The 21,294-nt window shown below is 48.0% G+C and overlaps 1 protein-coding gene across 1 annotated transcript in view; it reads left to right on the forward strand.

Moving 5' to 3' along the window:
- Positions 1-1,503: 1,503 nt before the first annotated feature.
- Positions 1,504-21,294, forward strand: part of LOC138801412 (sodium-dependent neutral amino acid transporter B(0)AT1-like) — a 31,523-nt gene continuing 11,732 nt past the window's right edge. The window contains exons 1-7 of the mRNA XM_069984207.1: positions 1,504-1,598; positions 2,880-3,399; positions 9,804-9,944; positions 11,012-11,149; positions 16,988-17,175; positions 17,987-18,097; positions 21,091-21,203. Coding sequence (XP_069840308.1) covers positions 3,198-3,399; positions 9,804-9,944; positions 11,012-11,149; positions 16,988-17,175; positions 17,987-18,097; positions 21,091-21,203 — 893 coding nt within the window. The 5' untranslated portion in view covers positions 1,504-1,598; positions 2,880-3,197. The remainder of the gene's footprint in view (positions 1,599-2,879; positions 3,400-9,803; positions 9,945-11,011; positions 11,150-16,987; positions 17,176-17,986; positions 18,098-21,090; positions 21,204-21,294) is intronic.

Here is a 21,294-nt window from a genome sequence, read left to right on the forward strand (position 1 = left end):
TGGCTATGCCAAAAGATTCTGACTGTACAATGATTGTCATCTAGAATCAAAGAGCACCTGCCATAAAAAAATAACCTTTGACGTGTCATGCTGAGACCCTCTGTGATCAGGAGATATGGCCAGGGAGCGACAGCAGCATCAGAATCCCCGGCCATATCTCTGCAACAAGCGATTCCGACAATGTAAGTCTATAAGACAATCTTGTCGGAATTAGTGGCCGGCCGGGTAGTGAATGGCTCAGCTGCCGCGATCTTTCCTTGGCTATATCTCCCGATCACAACAGGTCTCAGCAGTGAAACTCCACATGAGGGGGGTCAACTGTTCATGACCCACCTTATTAGCCAGTGGGAAAGCCATGCTCCATTTGAAGTGTTACGTAATCGTCCATTGAATCAAACAGATTGGTGGGTAGAGTTGAGTGAATCTACAGTAGTAAGGAAGCAAATTGCTGCTTTATGCTCCACAGTTTCCCAGGACTGTGTCCAGCTTTTTCAGGAAGAGTTCAAAAGCAGCAGCCTGTCAGCCGAGCGTTGTGCGGTCCTTCTGACTTTACTGTAAATGAACCCATACAGATAAGACCAGGGATGGGGAACCTTCGACCTTCCAGCTGTTGCAAAACTAATGTTCCCATTATTCCTGGGCAGCCAAAGCTGTAGATACATAGACCAATATTCCCTCCATACAGCGGCCGTATAAAGTGGTTTGGTACGCTGCAGATTTTGCCGAGTTTTCCCACCTACAAGGAGTGGAGAGGTCAGTAGCTTTTAGCGTAGGTATACTTATTTTGCATTTTATTACATGAAATAAGGATTTGATCACCGACCGACCAGCAGGATATCTGCCTGAGCTGGTAGTTTCTCTATAAGAAGCTCCTCCTACTCTGCTCTCATTACCTGTATATACTGCACATGGTGGAGCTTGTTACCTGTATAATAACACCTGTCCACACACTCACTCACACTCCAACCTCTCCACCATGGCCAAGACCAGAGACCTGTCTAAGGACACCAGAGACACAATTGTAGACTTGCACAAGGCTGGGATGGGCTACAGGACAATAGCCAAGCAACTTGGTGAGAAGGCAACCACTGTTGGTGCAAATATTAGAGAATAGAAGAAACACAGATAACTGACAATCTTCCTCGGTCTGGGTCTACATATAAGATCGATATAAGAATATTAATGGGAAAAGTGGACATCCTTGCCTTGTGTTGGTAATCTCCATCTCGCTGGACGGAGCACTATTATCAAAAACTTTTGCCGAGGGGCAAACGTGAAGAACCCTCATGGGGACTGAGAAGGCGTGCAACCATCTTATCCGGTCAAACCCCTTCTGCCGTCCGCCCAGGCACAATGCCCACTTGTCTGTGGAGATTAAAGTAGGTAAATATTGTCCCAAGTGAAGAGCAAAGTCTGGCGTGTATTATAAATCTACGCTGAGCAATTTTAGGTTAATCTGACATTTTCCCTGGTTTGGGCAGAAGGACTATCAACACCGGCAATTTCCATAGTGATTGTGGATGGGGAGCTAGGATCACATTGTATTTTTATAATATCCACTCATCTAAACCCATCTGGTCCTGGGGCGTTTTCTAATGGTAAGTATTTAAAAAGTGTTTGTTTTTTTTCTCATAAAGATTTTATTGTGAATTTTAAAAGTAACAACAATAAAAAAAAAAGGAAAGAAAAGGGGAAAGACAAAGGAAACATACTTCTAATACAAAAATATTTTGTACAACAGAGATTACAATACAATGTAAACCATTGGATGAAACATTCCTAACCCCAGTCCAAGGATAAAAGAAAAACGAGTAATAGTAAAAGATAAATAGAAACTAGAGCACAAGGACATGTGTATACGTACCTTATATTATTGAAGGGATAGTTTAGCAAATATAATTGCTAAATTGGTACCAGAGATCTGTAATTTACTTCTATTTAAAAATCTCCAGTCTTCCAGTACCTATATCCTGCAGGAAGTGATATATCTTTTTCCAGTCTGACAAAGTGCTCTCTGCTGCCACCTCTGTCCATGTCAGGAACTGTCCAGAGCAGTAGCAAATCCCCATAGAAACCTCTCCTGTTCTCCAGACTGGAAAGAATACACTACTTCCTGCAGGACACGCAGCAGCTGACAAGTACTGGAATACTTAAGATTTTTTTTATTAGAAAGGATATTTTATCCCTTTCCTGTAGCTAGAAGAAGGAAACAAATGAGGAAGATTTTTTAAGAGAGCCAGGATTATTATTATTTTGTGAGTAGTATTGGGCTTTTTGAAGGTACTTTTTAAATGTCTCTAACACAAGTCTCCTCAGTTCCTGATGCAATTTGTGTAATCTGTTAAACCGCGTCATGTCAGTGATGGTTGTGCTTTTTTTTGTTTTGTTTCTGTGTGGTGGATGTCAGAAGAAGCTCAGTCATACACTTGTGTTCAAATTTAATCAATGAACCCCTTATGGCTGTTTCATCTGTCTGCAGTTCTCAAGCGCGTATGCTAACTATTGTGGCTGGCGCAGCATGGAAGAGCACCCACAAAGTGCTGAAAGCTGTAGTCCTATATTGCATCTTTAACATAAAAACTGTATGTCTGCTGTCCTCCGCTGCACTGCAGCCTCTAGTGATCATGTGATGGTCACCAGAGGCTGCAGTGCAGGTGAAGACACAGCCAGGAGTTGGGAAGAATAAGTGCTACATTCTGATGGGTGTTCTGTTCTTCTACAATAAGCAGCAATCTATCTGTATAGATCTCTGCTTACTGTCCCACATTTCTTGCTTTGCTGCAGGGAATAATCTGAATATAAGCAGTTTTTGTTAATACGGTGTGTATAATCCTTGCTAGAATGCTATATCCATGGTAACATTAACTATTACCTTCCAGGATGCAGTACACAAGTTACATAATGGTTTACACAAGCAACAGCAAAACGATTCAGAGGGGCAATAAAAATCAGCACCCTTCCAAGTGCAGGCGGGTTGTCTGGTGGTTTATTCTGTACTCGGTGAAGCATTGGCAGATAAGACATTAATAATTAGAAGAAGAGCTCTCTACAGCGGTGCCCTCCTGAGATGAGTGCCAAAGGTTTACTATAAATACCCCTTGCAGGTCCTGACAGTCATCACTTCCATCTTCCATCAAGCTGCCGGGTTCTCCGTTTTTCATCCCTATATGTAATAACTAAGTGATAAGCTCCGCAGTATGGTCAGACTTGTACTACCAAACCCAGGACTTGAGGACAGGATACAAACCTATGAGCAACTGGAAGCCCTAGAGAAAGAAGAAGCAGGAGATCGGCCAAAATGGGACAACAAAGTGCAGTATATGCTGACCTGTATAGGCTTCTGTGTAGGACTGGGGACTGTGTGGAGATTTCCTTACCTTTGCCAAAGCCATGGAGGAGGTATGTGCTAGAGCCTATGAAATTACTGCTGACTGCACAGATGGATATATGTGTATATGTACATTGCAATATAAAAGATGAGTATACACTGGTGAATATACACTCCTTGGATTGTGAGCATAATTCGTTCTTGTAATCCAAATCACTCTTAAACCAAAGCAAATTTTCCTATAAGAAATCACTGAAATGCAGACAATTGGTTCCACACCCCCAAAATAATGATTTTTTCGTTCTGAATAACATGTAGAACAGCTGAATATGTGATATTATAAGTTACTGTACAGTATAGCAATCAGCATGTGGAGTATAATGTATAGTAAGAGCATAAACCTGATAACACAGCAGCAGTTTGTAGATAGAGAATGGAACTGCAGATCTCTATAATGCAGTAGCGTAGTACAACAGGCTAGAATAGAGAAGCAGGGCTGCTGCCAGAGGTCTGTGTGGTCACATGACAGCAATGGGGAAGGGGTGTGTTCAGCATGGACCAATCAGGAAGTGATAATCACAGAGCTGTGCAGGAGGACAGTGACAGAAACTTTTCTATACAGCAGTGTGAATGGCTGAGTGTAAATGCAGGCACATTATAGCAGCAGTGTGTATAGCTGAGTGTAAGTGCAGGCACATTACAGCAGCAGTGTGTATAGCTGTGTGTAAGTGCAGGCACATTATAGTAGCAGTGTGTATAGCTGAGTGTAAGTGCAGGAACATTAAAGCTGCAGTGTGTATAGCTATGTGTAAGTGCAGGCACATTATAGCAGCAGTGTGTATAGCTGAGTGTAAGTGCAGGCACATTATAGCAGCAGTGTGTATTGCTGAGTGTAAGTGCAGGCACATTATAGCAGCAGTGTGTATAGCTGAGTGTAAGTGCAGGCACATTATAGCAGCAGTGTGTATAGCTGTGTGTAAGTGCAGGCACATTATAGCAGCAGCATTATAGCTGAGTGTACGTGCAGGCACATTATAGGAATGGAGGTGATAGGAAACATAAGGGCAGACAGAGACCAGGAGCATGAAGGATTGAGCAGGATATATGTGGGCACATAAATGCAGCACTCTGTCCGGGGAGAGAGAAGTTACAGTTAGGAAGAATACACCACTTCCTGCAGGACATAAACCAGCTGAACTGGACTGGAAGACTGGAGTTTGTTTGTTTTTACTAGTAAATTACAAATCTCTGGTACTTTCTGGCACCAGTTGATTTAAAAGAATTTTTGGGGGTGAACTATCCCTTTAAGTCTTGATACTTACTTGCTGGACTACATGTATATATTCCCTGATTCTAATTTCTCTATAGTACTCTCCATAGGAACACTGGGACACCAGATGCAGCATGTATTACTGTTAGTTATATAATATAGCACTGACATTCTGCAGCGGTGTACAGATGGTCACAATCACAGTAGTCCTTGTCTCATTAATTTTCATACAAGGCCAATATACAGGAGTTTGGCATAGAGCAAAGAATACAGGGTGCATAGTGCACCAAGATTCCATCCAGTACATTGTGTACAGGAGACAGTCATGCTTCAGCACTTAGGTGCAGTTGGCAAAACATTATATAATTGGGTAATATATGTGTATGGACGATCAAGGTGAAAGTATTACTTATACTCAGGTTGGTTTGATCATTGCTGGTTATAGTTGTACCGTCACTTGCAGACATGTTAGAAGCTACTGATCACACTGGGTTTTACTTCTGAGACCCGATCCTGAGATACAAATGTCAATCAGATCAGACTCACTCGCTCCATTAGAATCTATGTAGTGGACAGCTCAGATGTTCTGGCCGGCCGAGGAGTTGAGCGCACAGCTAACAGAGTGAAAACTAATGAGAAAGGTGTTAGTGTGCAAAGATATAATGGTAAATGTTTTATAGTAGTAGTAGTAGTAGTTTTATATTTAATCTGAGAGGACACACTGTGATACAGCCTGCCAGGAAGGCCAGAGGGGACATATCCGAGCACAGTCCTCCCTGGCAGGCCTGTATTTAGAGTTCATGCTGCCCTAGGCACCTTGCTTGCTGAGGCGCACCCCCCCCCGGCTGGTTACATGCATGGTATATACCCTGGCACTTGGGTGCCGCTCTGCTTGATGCCCGCTATTCTCATCAAACAGACGTGATGGAGGAAGGAAGGAGGCCGGGGACGTCTTAGTTCGGGGGCCGCTTCTGTCCAGTGTGGGACTGGGGCACCTGGGGCCCACCAATATAGAACCAGTGAGACCCGACATGCTGACCCGCTCCTTTCCTGAATTCATCTGTATTTGTGACAAATCCCTACATTTATACAGCTCTCCGGCTATGCTGGGAGTTGTAGTCTCTGAGAGGACAACCCTGTAATAAATCACTGTGTGCTGAGACTCCTGGAGGCTGCAATCTGTGGGTGACAACCATCAGCCCTGAAGGTCCAGCAATACATCTGTCTACGCTGTACTACAACTCCCAGCATATCCTGAGGGCTGCAGACTATCAGTACATGCTGGGAGTTCTAGTTCCTGTAGCTGTTGTAGTTGGGTCCTAGGTGCATCATACACTGGATGCTTTGTGGGAGATCAGAATACAGAGATCTGTGGGGGCTCAGTGCAGGGAAGTGACCCCAGAATATCACTAATATGGTAGGGGGAGATGTTTTTGTTCTATCCCCTATAAGTGATGTTCTGGGGTCACTTCCCTGCACTGAACCCCCACAGATCTATGTATTCTTATATGCCACAAAGCATCCAGTGTATAGGACCCAACTACAACAGCTGCAGGCACTACAACTCCCAGCATTTGCTGAGGGCTGCAGACTGTCGGTACATGCTGGGAGTTGTAGTGCCTGCAGCTGTTGTAGTTGGGCCCTAGGTGGCATATAAGAATATATAGATCAGTGGGGGCTCAGTGCAGGGAAGTGGCCCCAGAACATCACTAATAGGGGATAGAACAAAAACATCTCCCCCTACCATATTAGTGATATTCTGGGGTCACTTCCCTGCACTGAGCCCCCACTGATCTATATATTCTTATATGCTACCTAGGGCCCAACTACAACAGCTGCAGGCACTACAACTCCCAGCATGTACCGACAGTCTGCAGCCCTCAGCATATGCTGGGAGTTGTAGTGCCTGCAGCTGTTGTAGTTTGATTCTAGTTTAAAAGTTTGTGCTAGTGTACTGTAGTGTACGCGGGGCTGTGTCAGTACACTACCGCAAACCATACACTGACCCATTTAGACCCCAATGGTACACAGGCTCTGCACACTATAGAAGTGTTTACAGTGCAGTTACTAATGACTCACAGGTGACGTCTTCTCCCATTGCCGTTGCTCACTTTTTGCTTTCTTCTCCATCTGGCGCAACCATCATGAAGACTTCTCTGACCACAACTCATCTGCAGGCGGGCAGCTGGGGGTGACTGGGGAAGGGAGGCAGCTGGGGGTGACTGGGGAAGGGAGGCAGCTGGGGGTGACTGGGGAAGGGAGGCAGCTGGGGGTGACTGGGGAAGGGAGGCAGCTGGGGGTGACTGGGGAAGGGAGGCAGCTGGGGGGGCTGAGTAAGGGAGGCAGCTGGGGGTGACTGGGGAAGGGAGGCAGCTGGGGGTGACTGGGGAAGGGAGGCAGCTGGGGGTGACTGGGGAAGGGAGGCAGCTGGGGGTGACTGGGGAAGGGAGGCAGCTGGGGGTGACTGGTGAAGGGAGGCAGCTGAGGGGGGCTGGGGAAGGGAGGCAGCTGGGGTGACAGGGGAAGGGAGGCAGCTGGGGGGGGGGCTGAGGAAGGGAGGCAGCTGGGGGGGGCTGAGGAAGGGAGGCAGCTGGGGGGGGCTGAGGAAGGGAGGCAGCTGGGGGTGACAGGGGAAGGGAGGCAGCTGGGGGGGGCTGAGGAAGGAAGGCAGCTGGGGGGGGGGACTGGGGAAGGGAGGCAGCTGGGGGAGACAGGGGGGAAAAGCTGGGGTGACAGGGGGGAAGCAGCAGGGGTGACGGAAAGGGGAGCAGCTGGGGGTGGCAGGGGCAGGGCGAGAATCTGGGGAGGCAGGGGGAGCATCTGAGGGGGCAGGGGGAGCCGCTGGGGTGGCAGGGAGAGGATGGGGGCAGCTGGGGTGGCAGGGGAGAAGCTGGGGGGACAAGGGGAGAAGAGGGAGCAACTGGGAAGCAGAGGAGCAGCTGGGGGCACAGGCAGGGGGAGCAGATGGGGGCAGGGGGAGCAGATGGGGGGCACAGGCAAAGGGGGCAGATGAAGGCAGGGGGGGCAGATGGGGGGCACAGGCAAAGGGGGCAGATGAGGGCAGGGGGAGCAGATGGGGGCACAGGCAAAGGGGGCAGATGGGGGCAGGGGGAGCAGATGGGGGGCACAGGCAGGGGGAGCAGATTGGGGCAGGGGGAGCAGATGGGGGGCACAGGCAGGGGGAGCAGATGGGGGCAGGGGGAGCAGATGGGGGGCACAGGCAAAGGGGGCAGATGAAGGCAGGGGGGGCAGATGGGGGGCACAGGCAAAGGGGGCAGATGAGGGCAGGGGGAGCAGATGGGGGCACAGGCAAAGGGGGCAGATGGGGGCAGGGGGAGCAGATGGGGGGCACAGGCAGGGGGAGCAGATTGGGGCAGGGGGAGCAGATGGGGGGCACAGGCAGGGGGAGCAGATGGGGGCAGGGGGAGCAGATGGGGGGCACAGGCAGGGGGAGTAGATGGGGGCAGGGGGAGCAGATGGGGGGCACAGGCAGGGGGGGGCAGATGGGGGCAGGGGGAGCAGATGGGGGCAGGGGGAGCAGATGGGGGGCACAGGCAGGGGGAGCAGATTGGGGCAGGGGGAGCAGATGGGGGGCACAGGCAGGGGGAGCAGATGGGGGAAGGGGGAGCAGATGGGGGGCACAGGCAGGGGGGGGGGGCAGATGGAGGCAGGGGGAGCAGATGGGGGGCACAGGCAGGGGGAGCAGATGGGGCAGAGGGAGCAGATGGGGGGCACAGGCAGGGGGAGCAGATGGGGGCAGGGGGAGCAGATGGGGGGCACAGGCAGGGGGAGCAGATGGGGGCAGGGGGGGCACAGGCAGGGGGAGCAGATGGGGGGCACAGGCAGGGGGAGCAGATGGGGGCAGGGGGAGCAGATGGGGGGCACAGGCAGGGGGAGCAGATGGGGGCAGGGGGAGCAGATGGGGGCAGGGGGAGCAGATGGGGGGCACAGGCAGGGGGAGCAGATGGGGGCACAAGCAGGGGGAGCAGATGGGGGCACAGGCATGGGGAGGAGCTGTGGAGGGGAAGAGGGAACAGCCGGGGGCAGAGGCAGACCGGTCAGGTCCCCCCAAAGCAGCTTCGGGGCGTCCGGGGTGAGCTCCTTCCGGCACACCCTGCCTCTATCTCAGGCCGGCAGCTCACCCGTGCAGCCCCGCAGTGCCCGAACTTCTTCCTGCTGCAGCGCTCGTGACGTCATCGCGCCGAACAGGAAGAAGTTCGGGCACTGCGGGGCTGCTGGGGTGAGCTGCTGGCCTGAGATAGAGGCAGCGTGTGCCGGAAGGAGCTCACCCCGGATGCCCCGGGGCTGCACAACTTTGGCGGCAGCGGCGGTGTCGCACCCCCCCACCGCGGACAAGGCACCCGCGGTCCGGTACCTAGGGCGGCGGGGGTTAAAAATATTTTTTTTATTAAAAAATATATATTTTGATCCCTGTAAGTGCCGCCCCCTGCAGGGCGCCGCCCTAGGCACCGGACCACGGGTGCCTAGCGGCAAATACGGCCCTGCTCCCTGGTACATATAAAAGAGTATTGCACTCAAACATAACTTCTGATATATAGCTGCCCATGGTGAGACTAACAATGAATTCCACACTTGTTATTATCTATTCAGTCTCCTTCCCCCAGTTCTGCTGAAGACACAAAATCGGTGTGTGAGCTTTTTTTCTCTGTCTCCCCCTCCTCCCCCCTCCCTTCTGAGACAGCTGATGTAAACAAGTCCCTTAATGGCTGTATCTGCAACATTTTAGCTTCTTTGTAATGCTGGGAGGGTTAATCTGAGGTCAAGTTGCTGATGAACTCACTGTGATCAACCCTCCCAACATTATAAAGGAGCTACAATGTTGCAGATACAGCCTGCCAGGGACTTGATTACATCAACCATCTCGGAACGGAGGGGGAGACAGAGAAAAGCTCACACACAGATTATTGTGTCTTCAGCAGAAAGCAGCATCTGAGAACTGAGGAAAGGAGTCTGAATAGATAATAGCAAGTATGGAAGGAATTGTTAGTTAAGACGGGTCACTTCCAGATCAGTGGCAAGATCCTCTGTTAATACACAACCCCTCCCCTACACCCCTCCCCCAGCATCATCTATGACAAACTCCTCCCCGCTCACAACTGAAGAACACCGGCCAGGAGAAAGGTACATGAAGTGCGAGACAATCAAGAGCGAAACACTACAACATGGATGCATCTTTCTTTTCAGGAGCGTTTATGATCCCCTTCCTTATACTGGTGGTGGTGGAAGGAATCCCGCTGCTACACCTGGAATTAGCGATAGGACAGCGGCTGAGAAAAGGAAGCGTGGGAGTCTGGAGCGCTATTCATCCATCACTGAAGGGAGTCGGTATGTTTTATTCCTGCTAAATTAAAGGGGATCCAACCTGCTGATGTGTCCCTATAGCACACGGGGCGCTGAGGATGAAGGCAAGTTTCTTACTTTTATCCTCTGCGCCATGTCCGTGACGTCAGGATTTAAATCTTTATGCTAATTAGGCATTTTGGTGCACTGGGGGCGGGACTTCCATCCCCTGGCTGGCCCGCCCCTTCTAATGAATATCAGCAGAGCGGGACAGTCCGGACCCCAGCCCAAGATGCCAAATAAACATAAACATTAAAGGGGTTATCCAGCGCTACAAAAACATGGCCACTTTTGCACCGCTCTTGTCTCCAGATCAGGTGCGGTTTGCAATTAAGCTCCATTTACTTTAATGGAACTGAGTTTCAAACCCCACCCAATCTGGAGACAAGAGCGGTGCAAAAGTGGCCATGTTTTTGTAGCACTGGATAACCCATAACTCCTTATAGCCCAGAAACAGCGCTGAGGATGAATGTAAGAAACTTCCCTTCATCCTCAGCACTATAGGGATTAATCAGCAGGTTCTAACCTGCCAACAATTTCCCTTTAAAGTCAGTCCTATGGCTAGGTTCACACTATGTAAAAATGACGTCCGTCTTTCATAATAACGGATGTATTTTTAAATTTGTATTCTTTCCAGTCTGACACAGTGCTCTCTGCTGCCACCTCTGTCCATGCCAGGAACTGTCCAGAGCAGGAGAGGTTTTCTATGGAGATTTACTACTGTTCTGGACAGTTCCTGACATGGACAGAGGTGGCAGCAGAGAGCACTGTGTCAGACTGGAAAGAATACACCACTTCCTACAGGACATACAGCAGCTAATAAGTACTGGAAGACTTGAGATTTTTAAATATAAGTTATTTACATATCTTCATAACTTTCTGATATCTGCTGATTACCCCTTTAAGATCCCCTGCAAATCTGCAACAAAAGCTTTGTGCTGCAGAATACACATACGCTGAATACATACTTATAATCACTATTATTAACATTAATTGTGGTTCCTAAATATTGATTTTCTTATAAAAGATGTAATAGTCATTTTCCTTTGTAGGCGTGGCATCAATGTTGGTCTCTTTCCTCATTTGCTTGTATTATAACACCATTATTGCATGGATCATGTGGTACCTTTTCAACTCCTTCCAAGAACCTCTGCCGTGGAGTCAGTGCCCGTTATCTTACAACCAAACAGGTAAAGCACAGGGGTTTGTGCAGTTTAAAAAACTTTATATAAAATTAATTGTTAAGTATATACAGCAGGGAAATAAGTATGTGATACACTGCTGATTCTACATGTTTTCCCACTTATGCACACTACGGAGTCCCAATGGAAAACCCGCTGCGGATTTCGCAGCTCGCATAGAATGGAGAGGTGTGTAATGTGTAGGGCAGGTAACTTCACCTGTAAGAGACAGAATCTATAGAACATTCCAGATTATCACATTGTAGAATTTATATATAATTATTCTGCATTTTATTACATGAAATAAGTATTTGATACAATAGAAAAAAACTGAATTTAAAATCTGGTCCAGAATCCTTTGTTTCAGTTACAGAGATCGGACGTTTCCTGTACTTCTTGACCAGGTTTGCAGACACTGCAGCAAGGATTGTGTCCCCCTCCTCCATACACATCTTCTCCAAATATTTCAGGTTTCGGGGCTGTCACTGGGCAACAATAATGGTCCTTTTAGACGGAACGATTATCGTTCGAATTTGCACAATAATGATCTCATTTGAGCGATAATCGTTCCGTGTAAACACTGCGAACGATCAAGCGACGAGCGAGAAATCGTTCATTTTGACCTTTCAACATGTTCTCAAATCGTCGTTGATCGTTCGCAAAAAATTTGCAGATCGCTTCGTGTAAACAGTCTTTTAACGATTTCACCTGTGTGAAAACGATTTTTCCATACGATGTATCGTTCCGTCTAAACGCTGATCGTTATAAAAAACACATTGTTCATTCAAAAACGTTAATTGTACGATCAGGCGAATTATCGCTCACTCTGAAAGGACCATAAGTCTCAGCTCCCTCCAAAGATTTTCTATTGGGGTCAGGTGTGGAGACTTGCTAGCCTTCTTCAGGAGATGGAAATGATTCTTCCGGAGCCGCTCCTTAGTTGTCCTGGCTGTGTGTTTCCTCCTTAGTTGTCCCGGCTGTGTGTTTCCTCCTTAGTTGTCCCGGCTGTGTGTTTCCTCCTTAGTTGTCCCTGTGTTTCCTCCTTAGTTGTCCCGGCTGTGTGTTTCCTCCTTAGTTGTCCTGTGTGTTTCCTCCTTAGTTGTCCCTGCTGTGTGTCTCCTCCTTAGTTGTCCCGGTTGTGTGTCTCCTCCTTAGTTGTCCCGGCTGTGTCTCCTCCTTAGTTGTCCCGGATGTGGGTTTCCTCCATAGTTGTCCCGGCTGTGTGTTTCCTCCTTAGTTGTCCCGGCTGTGTGTTTCCTCCTTAGTTGTCCCGGCTGTGTGTTTCCTCCTTAGTTGTCCTGTGTGTTTCCTCCTTAGTTGTCCCTGCTGTGTGTCTCCTCCTTAGTTGTCCCGGTTGTGTGTCTCCTCCTTAGTTGTCCCGGCTGTGTCTCCTCCTTAGTTGTCCCGGCTGTGGGTTTCCTCCATAGTTGTCCCGGCTGTGTGTTTCCTCCTTAGTTGTCCCGGTTGTGTGTCTCCTCCTTAGTTGTCCCGGCTGTGTCTCCTCCTTAGTTGTCCCGGCTGTGGGTTTCCTCCTTAGTTGTCCCGGCTGTGTCTCCTCCTTAGTTGTCCCGGCTGTGGGTTTACTCCTTAGTTGTCCCGGCTGTGTGTTTTCTCCTTAGTTGTCCCGGCTGTGGGTTTCCTCCTTAGTTGTCCCGGCTGTGTGTTTCCTCCTTAGTTGTCCCAACTGTGTGTGTTCCTCCTTAGTTGTCCTGTGTGTTTCCTTCTTAGTTGTCCCGGCTGTGGGTTTCCTCCTTAGTTGTCCCGGCTGTGTGTTTCCTCCTTAGTTGTCCCGGCTGTGTGTTTCCTTCTTAGTTGTCCCGGCTGTGTGTTTCTTCCTTAGTTTTCCTGGCTGTGGGTTTACTCCTTAGTTGTCCTGTGTGTCTCCTCCTTAGTTGTCCCGGCTGTGTGTTTCCTCCTTAGTTGTCCCGGCTGTGGGTTTCCTCCTTAGTTGTCCCGGCTGTGTGTTTCCTCCTTAGTTGTCCCGGCTGTGTGTTTCCTCCTTAGTTGTCCCGGCTGTGTGTTTCCTCCTTAGTTGTCCCGGCTGTGGGTTTCCTCCTTAGTTGTCCCGGCTGTGTGTTTCCTCCTTAGTTGTCCCGGCTGTGTGTTTCCTCCTTAGTTGTCCCGGCTGTGGGTTTCCTCCTTAGTTGTCCTGGCTGTGTGTTTCCTCCTTAGTTGTCCCCGCTGTGGGTGTCCTCCTTAGTTGTCATGGCTGTGGGTCATTGTCAGCTGGACCACCCATCTTCACTGCTCTTACTAAGGAAGGGAGGTTGTTGGCCAAAATCTCACTATACTGTCGTGATTGTGCCTGAAAAGACATCAGTGCCACCCTCTGCGGTGAAAATCCGACGTGTGTGCCAAAGACTGCGCTTTTGGCATTAAGTCCGTTCCTGGTTTTACTATGTTCCTTGCTTATGTCTTCTGTGATCCGGTCCATGTTTTCTTAGTTCTCCCTGCACTTTCCTTGCTGTGGTCTATTCACTAATTGTCTGTGCTGTGTTCTGATTGACAGGTCTCTTCACCTCTTGCTTTCTGTGCTTCTCTTGTGTGTTTCTCCAGCTCTTCCTATCAGCTTGGAGTCCGGGACTTCTGTTCCCTTATAGCTTGGTCTCTCCCTTCACTCTGGGCTCTTGATAGTTTTGTGCAGCTTGTCTGTCAGCTAGATCCAGCCTTTGTCTTATAGTCTGTATTCCTGGTTTCCTCATCCCTTTGCTTGATTCTTGTCAGTCTTTGTCTTTTGGTTCTGTGCCTCGCTTAGTCCTCAGTTTACCTTGCTTAGTCCTTAGTTCACCCTGCTTCTATCTCTGGCTTTTGTTTCTCCGTTTACCTTGTTGCATCTCTGGCTTTCGTCCTCCATTTGTTTGGTTCAATGTTCCTTGCTGCCTTCTTGTTCCTGTCCTCCTGTGTGTCATTGTGACTTTGCCTTGTCTACTGTCATTGTACCTTGTTCGTCTGTTCTATCTTGTTTTGTGTTTGCACAATGCCCAGTTGCGGACGGTCGTTTAGGACCTGCACTGCAAGTAGGTAGGGACAGCGTGGGAGTTGTCAGCCTTAGGGCCCACTTGTCCTGTGTCTCTCTGTTCCCTGGGCCCTGACATATACATGGCGCCATCAATCTTCCGTAAAAGCCTGTACTTAATGTGAGTCAGTGGTGGTGAAGTAGTGATAAAGTTTCGCCACTAGATGTTGCTGTTATAGGTATGTGTACTCAGATGCTGCACGTCTGAAGTATGGAAAGGGTTATTGTTTATTTGTATGTCACATGGATCTGTGAACGTATGGGAATGTCTTCTTCTTCTATCCTATTATCTCTCACTTTACTTCTTCTAACGCACTCTTCACCCATTCACATCCCACCTTAGATACGCTGGGGATAGGAAGTCACATGGGTAGATGAAGTGCTGGAGTCTTTTGTTTGGATGTTGGACGTGTTGGACGTTGTAGGGGAAGGACGCAAGCTAGAAAGCTCCCTACAGTGGTCCTGCCAGGTCCCCCTACCCTAAAGGGTCAGTCTTAGTCAGGTTTCTGTATTAGTAGGAAGCAAGACAAGATGCAGCTAACAGTTTCTCCTCAGTTTACTCTACATAACATGATGCAGTATTAAACCCTTCACAGGAGAGGACAAGTCAGAGATAACCTCAACCCACACCATGGACTAGGAGAGTCACAATCCAGGACAGTATCCACTAAAGCTAAAAAAAAGCTAGGAACTGATCCGGATAGAGCAAAGTTGCTGAGAGCCTAGGAACTCTATCTCGCTGAACCTGTGCTGGTGTGAGCCATGGGAACTTGCGTGTCCTGCAGGATTTTAATCCATGACGGTGTAGTGTGTTACTAACAATAAACCATGAGGCTAACCATTGCACTAACAGTTGCAGCCTTCTCATCAAGTTGCTTGCCAAATATCCTGTAGCCCATTTTCAGCGAATGACCAACGACAATTTGAGAACCACGATGAACGATGTTCACCGCTTAAAGAAATGACACGTCAATTCTTTAAGCGGAGAGCGGCGGGAGTGGACGTGTGCGCGCCCTCCCATTCACTCACTGCAGGACACTAAGCACGGTGGGATTCCGCAGCAGAGAGCTCTGCAGTGGAATTCCGCCATTTTTGCTCAGTGTGAACTGAGCCAGAGGAACATTTGCAGAACCCAGGAGGCCACTTAGGTACAGGGTGCTGCAGATGATGATGGCTCAGGCAGGCCAGTGTATTGCAAAAATGGGCAACGGGGCTTGATGTGGCGGGCCCCATAACAGCCACTATGGCTGATATTGTGGTAGTTCACCCCAGAGCAGCTGCATTTTCCCAGCATCTTGAGCAGGACCGGCAGGAAGGGATATGTGTAGTAAGTTATACTAAGGGGAATGGTTAGTTTGGCCTAGGTGACAGGTTTTGTTAGTGTGGTATGCCACCACGGGTGTTTCTGTTTTGAACACCCCTCGCAAAAGCCTGGTACTTCAAAAGTAATATATATATATATATATATATATATATATATATATATATATATATATATGCATAGCACAGCTGTAGTCATGTAATTGTTACGGTATTGTATCTTATTATCCTGTACACCAAAGAGAGAGACTGTTTCCTTATACCTATCTCTATCCTCCTTTCTTCTTACACTCTCTTCTCCACCACTCACAGGAGCTGTTACATACACCTTATAGGAAGTAGTCACATGGGGAAAGGAAGTGTAGTTCAGTTCTTCTTTGTTTCTCAGTGGAGCAAGACACACAAATCAGGCATCCCTGCTGAGCTTAGCCAGGAGCCTGGCTCTGCAAGGTTCCCTGTCCGGGATGGACCAGCTGTAGTATACTGACACTTATGGATAACACAGAGACTTTCTTTTCTAAAGCAACACTTCTAACAATGCAGTGCTAAACACCTAAAGAGAGGACAAATTAGAGAACACCCCAACCCATCTATAAAAGTGCAAGACAGTATCCTAAAGCAGAGGAACTGATCTGGATAGAGCAAAGCAGCCAAGAGCCTATGTACTCTATCTCGCAGCACAGGTGACACCGGAAAATTTCGGACACTTTGCTCAACTAAGACTAGGAATGGGGCTTGTGTCACCCTGATAGGACGGGTACCCTGACACTGCAGGGCAAAAGGTGGTATAGCGACAAAGGTCGAAACACGGGCACAAGTATTCTTCTTCTTTCAAGTATTCACTTCTCAAGTATTCTTCTTCTACTAAGGTTCCAGCAGAGCACAGTACTACATTTGGGCTCTCAAGACAAACTCCTCTCTACTACTCTGAACTCTCTACTCTTCTCAGCACACAACCAAGTCAGCACTGCTATTTCATTCTCTACCTCAGTACCTATCAGTACAGATCTGGTGAACGCAAGTCTGTCTCTCAACAGTCACTATTTATCTTGTATCACAGAAGACCCATTCTATGGTCAGGCAGATTCCGCTGTCCGCCTGAAGAATGAACCCGTCCATGCTTCGAGCGGATGGCAGAATCTGCCTGACCATAGAATGGAGTCTATGACACAGGCTGTGTGCACATACCCTCAAATAGAAGTCATTTTTCTGCTGACTTTTTTTTAATCTGCAGAGTGCCCCTTTAAGGCAGTTATCTTTATACGATTCATTAGAAAATGTGAATTCTAAGTTACAAGGGGATTTCCTAAGTCTTCTATAAATATTGTTTGGTTATTTGAGAGTTTGGTTCATAGACAGCTGGGTGAACATCTGAGCGTAATGATTGCAGAGTTTCTGTAGGGTCATCAATGTCTAACCCAGGTGTAATGTACAGATGTTGTCACTTCTAGCGCCATTCTCTATGTGAGCTGTAGCATTTCCTTTGCACACTGTAAAACCTCTTATCCCAGTTTTAGGTGTGGAATCGGAGTGTGCGAGGAGCACTCCTGTGGATTATTTCTGGTACAGAGAGACCCTGAATATCTCCAAATCTATTGATGATTCCGGCAGCCTTCAGTGGTGGCTAGTGGTCTGCATGGCTTGTGCCTGGGGTGTACTATACGTCTGCATCATCAGGGGGATTGCAACAACTGGAAAGGTATTTGGTTTGTATTAAAAAATATATATAATCCCCAAAAAACAAATACAGTAATAAGCTATATTTATGATCATCCCAAGTTAAAGGGGTACTCTGGAGAGAAAATAAATAAATAAACTGATGTTGAAAAGTGATACAGATTTGTAAATTACTTCTATTTGAAAATCTCCAGTATTCCAGTACTTATCAGCTGCTGTATGTCCTGCAGGAAGTGGTGTATTCTTTCCAGTCTGACACAGTGCTCTCTGCTGCCATCTCTGTCCATGTCAGGAACTGTCCAGAGCAGTAGCAAATCCCCATAGAAAACCTCTCCTGCTCTGGACAGTTCCTGACATGGACAGAGGTGGCAGCAGAGAGCACTGTGTCAGACTGGAGAGAATACACCACTTCCTGCAGGACATACAGCAGCTGATAAGTACTGGAAGACTGGAGATTTTTAATTAGAGGTAAATTACAAATCTATATAACTTTCTGAAACCAGTTGCTTTGGTAGGGGGGAAAAAAAATGCGGAGTACCTCTTTAAGACAAGCACCTAAAAATGCCTGTCAAAATGGTGCTGCTAATAATTGTATTGCAAAACTGTGTCGATTGGTAGTAATAACACAGTAAAAACTGCACTGAGCATGTTTGCACACAGACAAAAATGATAGTAAATTTGGTGCAGGGAGGGCACACCCCCTTCACACCAGGCCACGCCCATCTGACCAGTCACCCGGCAAGTGAGGCACAAACACTTTGCCTTTCTGTCAGGTTTGCACTAGGCACGTGTTTTATATTCTGTTTTATAACCTAATTTCTCTTCTTTTTCAGGCAGTTTATATAACTTCAACGCTTCCCTATGTGGTCCTCACTATTTTCCTCATTAGAGGCCTCACATTGAAGGGTGCAGTAAATGGAATTGTGTTTTTGTTCACTCCAGATGTAAGTCCAGTCTTTTTGCTGCATGAAAAAAAAAAAGTCAGGCCCTCTTCATACTTCAGGAAAATGTTTCTTATCAGGAAATCCAGACAGTGTTCCTGACCCATAGGGTTCTATAGGGCATGGACACCTTTCAGGATTTTTCCTGAAAGGTGTCCGTGTCAGAAAATAGGTACAGACATTATAGGACATAAAGGATGCCCCATAGAACCCAATGGGGGGATGTGGAATTCCAAACAGCTCCAGATTTACATCTGGAAAATGTCAGAAATTCCAGATGCAAAGCTTGGCAGCCCAGGCCAGTGGCAGTACCCGGGCACCGCCCGCCGATGCTGGCCTATTAACTGTACATGCTAATCAGGTAATCAGAAGCGCACACAGTTAACTTAAGCTCTGTGATTGACAGGGTCGGGAGCCATGATGGACAATTTGTCAGACAATTATACCTCAATTACTGTACTTTATTTTTCACAAGAATAATATTTATCTAGTTGCCCCTGACAACATCTCCACAAGGTTTGTATGTTTTTACTGTATAGTGGTGCCTTGGATTAGGAGCATAATTCGTTCCGGGACCGCGCTTGTAATCCAAATCCACTCTTACACCAAAGCAAATTTTCCCATAAGAAATCACTGGTATGCAGACAATTATTCCCACACCCCAAAAATAATGATTTATTATTCTGAATAACATGTAAACCAGATGAAACAAACATTCAGAAACAGCAGAATCTGTGATATTATAAGTTACTGTACAGTAATGGAGAGGATGGGAAACACAAGGGCGGACAGAGACTGCAGGGAGCATGAAGGAATGAGCAGGGCAGATGTGGGCACATACATGCAGCAGTCTCTGTCCGGGGAGAGAGGGGTTACAGCTATGGAGAGATTACCTCCACAGTCCTGTCCCCTGATGTAAGCCCCAGCCTGAAGTGGATCTGCTATGATTTGGAAGGTGAGGGAGACTTCCTGGGTCAGAATACAGGGCTGTAGACCCCTATGGAGACCATGCCCCTCCCCCACTCCCCCTCCCACCCAGTACAGGGAGCTCTTACACCAAAGCAATGCTCTTATACCAAGTCACAATTTTGAAAATCTGTGAGCTCTTAAACCAAAACGCTCTTAAACCAAGTTACTCTTAAACCAAGGTACCACTGTATTTGCATTGGTTTCTCCTGCATACCCTACCACAATTCATTGATACTGGTAGGTAGCTTGCCTTCTTTGTAATACCCCGTGCATTTCAGACATCCAACTAATAAAGGGGTATTCCTACAAAATAAAAACATCCAAAATAAATTATATAGATTTTACCCCTTTTCTTTATTTTCTTAGAGTGTACTGAGCAGTGTGATCTAATACAGTAAAATTCACTATAGTGCACACTGTGTGCCATTTTCCATCTTTTTTTTTTATTGGGGGTAGTAGATGTTCTATGTGGGTTGAACGGATCCTTTATGCGCCGGGGGCAGCTTTTTAGTCCCAGTCTAGCCTTGCTGAGCGTAATAAATAAAAAAAATGTTTAAAGTGAATCTATAAGCACATATGCTGATAGAATTTTTGCAGATTTCTGCAAATACAGATGTTTTTTTGTAATATGCTAATTACCAGGTCTGGTGCACTGGAAGTGGGCCCAGTGTACCAATATCTCCTTCCATCCCTGGGCCCGCCTCCAGTGTACCAATATCCCCTCCCATTGGTGGGCCAGCCTCCAGTGTACCAGTATCTCCTCCGATCCCTGGGCCTGCCTTCCGTGTACCAGTATCTCTTCCCATCCCTGGGCCCACCTCCAGTGCACCAATATCTCCTCCCATCGCTGTTCCCACCTCCAGTGTACCATTATCTCCTCCCATCGCTGGTCCCGCCTCCAGTGCACCAATGTGTCCTATATCTGGGCCAGCCTCCAGTGTACCAGTACCTCCATGATCTCTGGGCCTGCCTTCTGTGTAACAGTATCTCTTCCCATCCCTGGGCCTGTCTCCAGTGCACCAATATCTCCTCCCATCGCTGGGCCCGCCTCCACTGCACCAATATCTCCTCCCATGGCTGGGCCCGCCTCCAGTGCACCAATATCTCCTCCCATAGCTGGGCCCGCCTCCACTGCATCAATATCTCCTCCCATGGCTGGGCCCGCCTCCAGTGTACCAATATCCCCTCCCATTGGTGGGCCAGCCTCCAGTGTACCAGTATCTCCTCCGATCCCTGGGCCTGCCTTCCGTGTACCAGTATCTCTTCCCATCCCTGGGCCCACCTCCAGTGCACCAATATCTCCTCCCATCGCTGTTCCCACCTCCAGTGTACCATTATCTCCTCCCATCGCTGGTCCCGCCTCCAGTGCACCAATGTGTCCTATATCTGGGCCAGCCTCCAGTGTACCAGTACCTCCATGATCTCTGGGCCTGCCTTCTGTGTAACAGTATCTCTTCCCATCCCTGGGCCTGTCTCCAGTGCACCAATATCTCCTCCCATCGCTGGGCCCGCCTCCACTGCACCAATATCTCCTCCCATGGCTGGGCCCGCCTCCAGTGCACCAATATCTCCTCCCATGGCTGGGCCCGCCTCCACTGCATCAATATCTCCTCCCATGGCTGGGCCCGCCTCCAGTGCACCAATATCTCCTCCCATGGCTGGGCCCGCCTCCAGTGCACCAATATCTCCTCCCATGGCTGGGCCCGCCTCCAGTGCACCAATATCTCCTCCCATGGCTGGGCCCGCCTCCAGTGCACCAATATCTCCTCCCATGGCTGGGCCTGCCTCCAGTGCACCAGACCCTGCATAGACATTAGCATGTAATGAAAAACATCTGTATCTGCAGAAAGGGGCAGCGGAATAATCGGCACTGCTGAAATTAGTGCAGTGGCGCGATCATAAAGTACAATAAAACTACATATTTGCTGATTCGTTTTAAACATATAGCACTTTTCTACCTATACTAAACTAATAAAAAGCTGTTGTCAGTGATTTACTATAAGTTTGCAAACTTTTGTGTCATTTAGGTATCTGAACTGGCAAATCCAAAAACGTGGCTGGATGCCGGTGCCCAGGTTTTCTACTCATTTGCGCTTGGATTTGGAGGACTCATTTCATTCTCTAGTTATAATCCTGTACAGTAAGTACAATAGAAACCATGCGGAATATAAACTCATCACTCATATTACAATGTGCAACACGTGCCGTAATGTACCCTGTGCATATCCACA

Source organism: Dendropsophus ebraccatus, chromosome 9 (genome assembly GCF_027789765.1).
Source record: "Dendropsophus ebraccatus isolate aDenEbr1 chromosome 9, aDenEbr1.pat, whole genome shotgun sequence".
Classification (NCBI taxonomy): domain Eukaryota; kingdom Metazoa; phylum Chordata; class Amphibia; order Anura; family Hylidae; genus Dendropsophus; species Dendropsophus ebraccatus.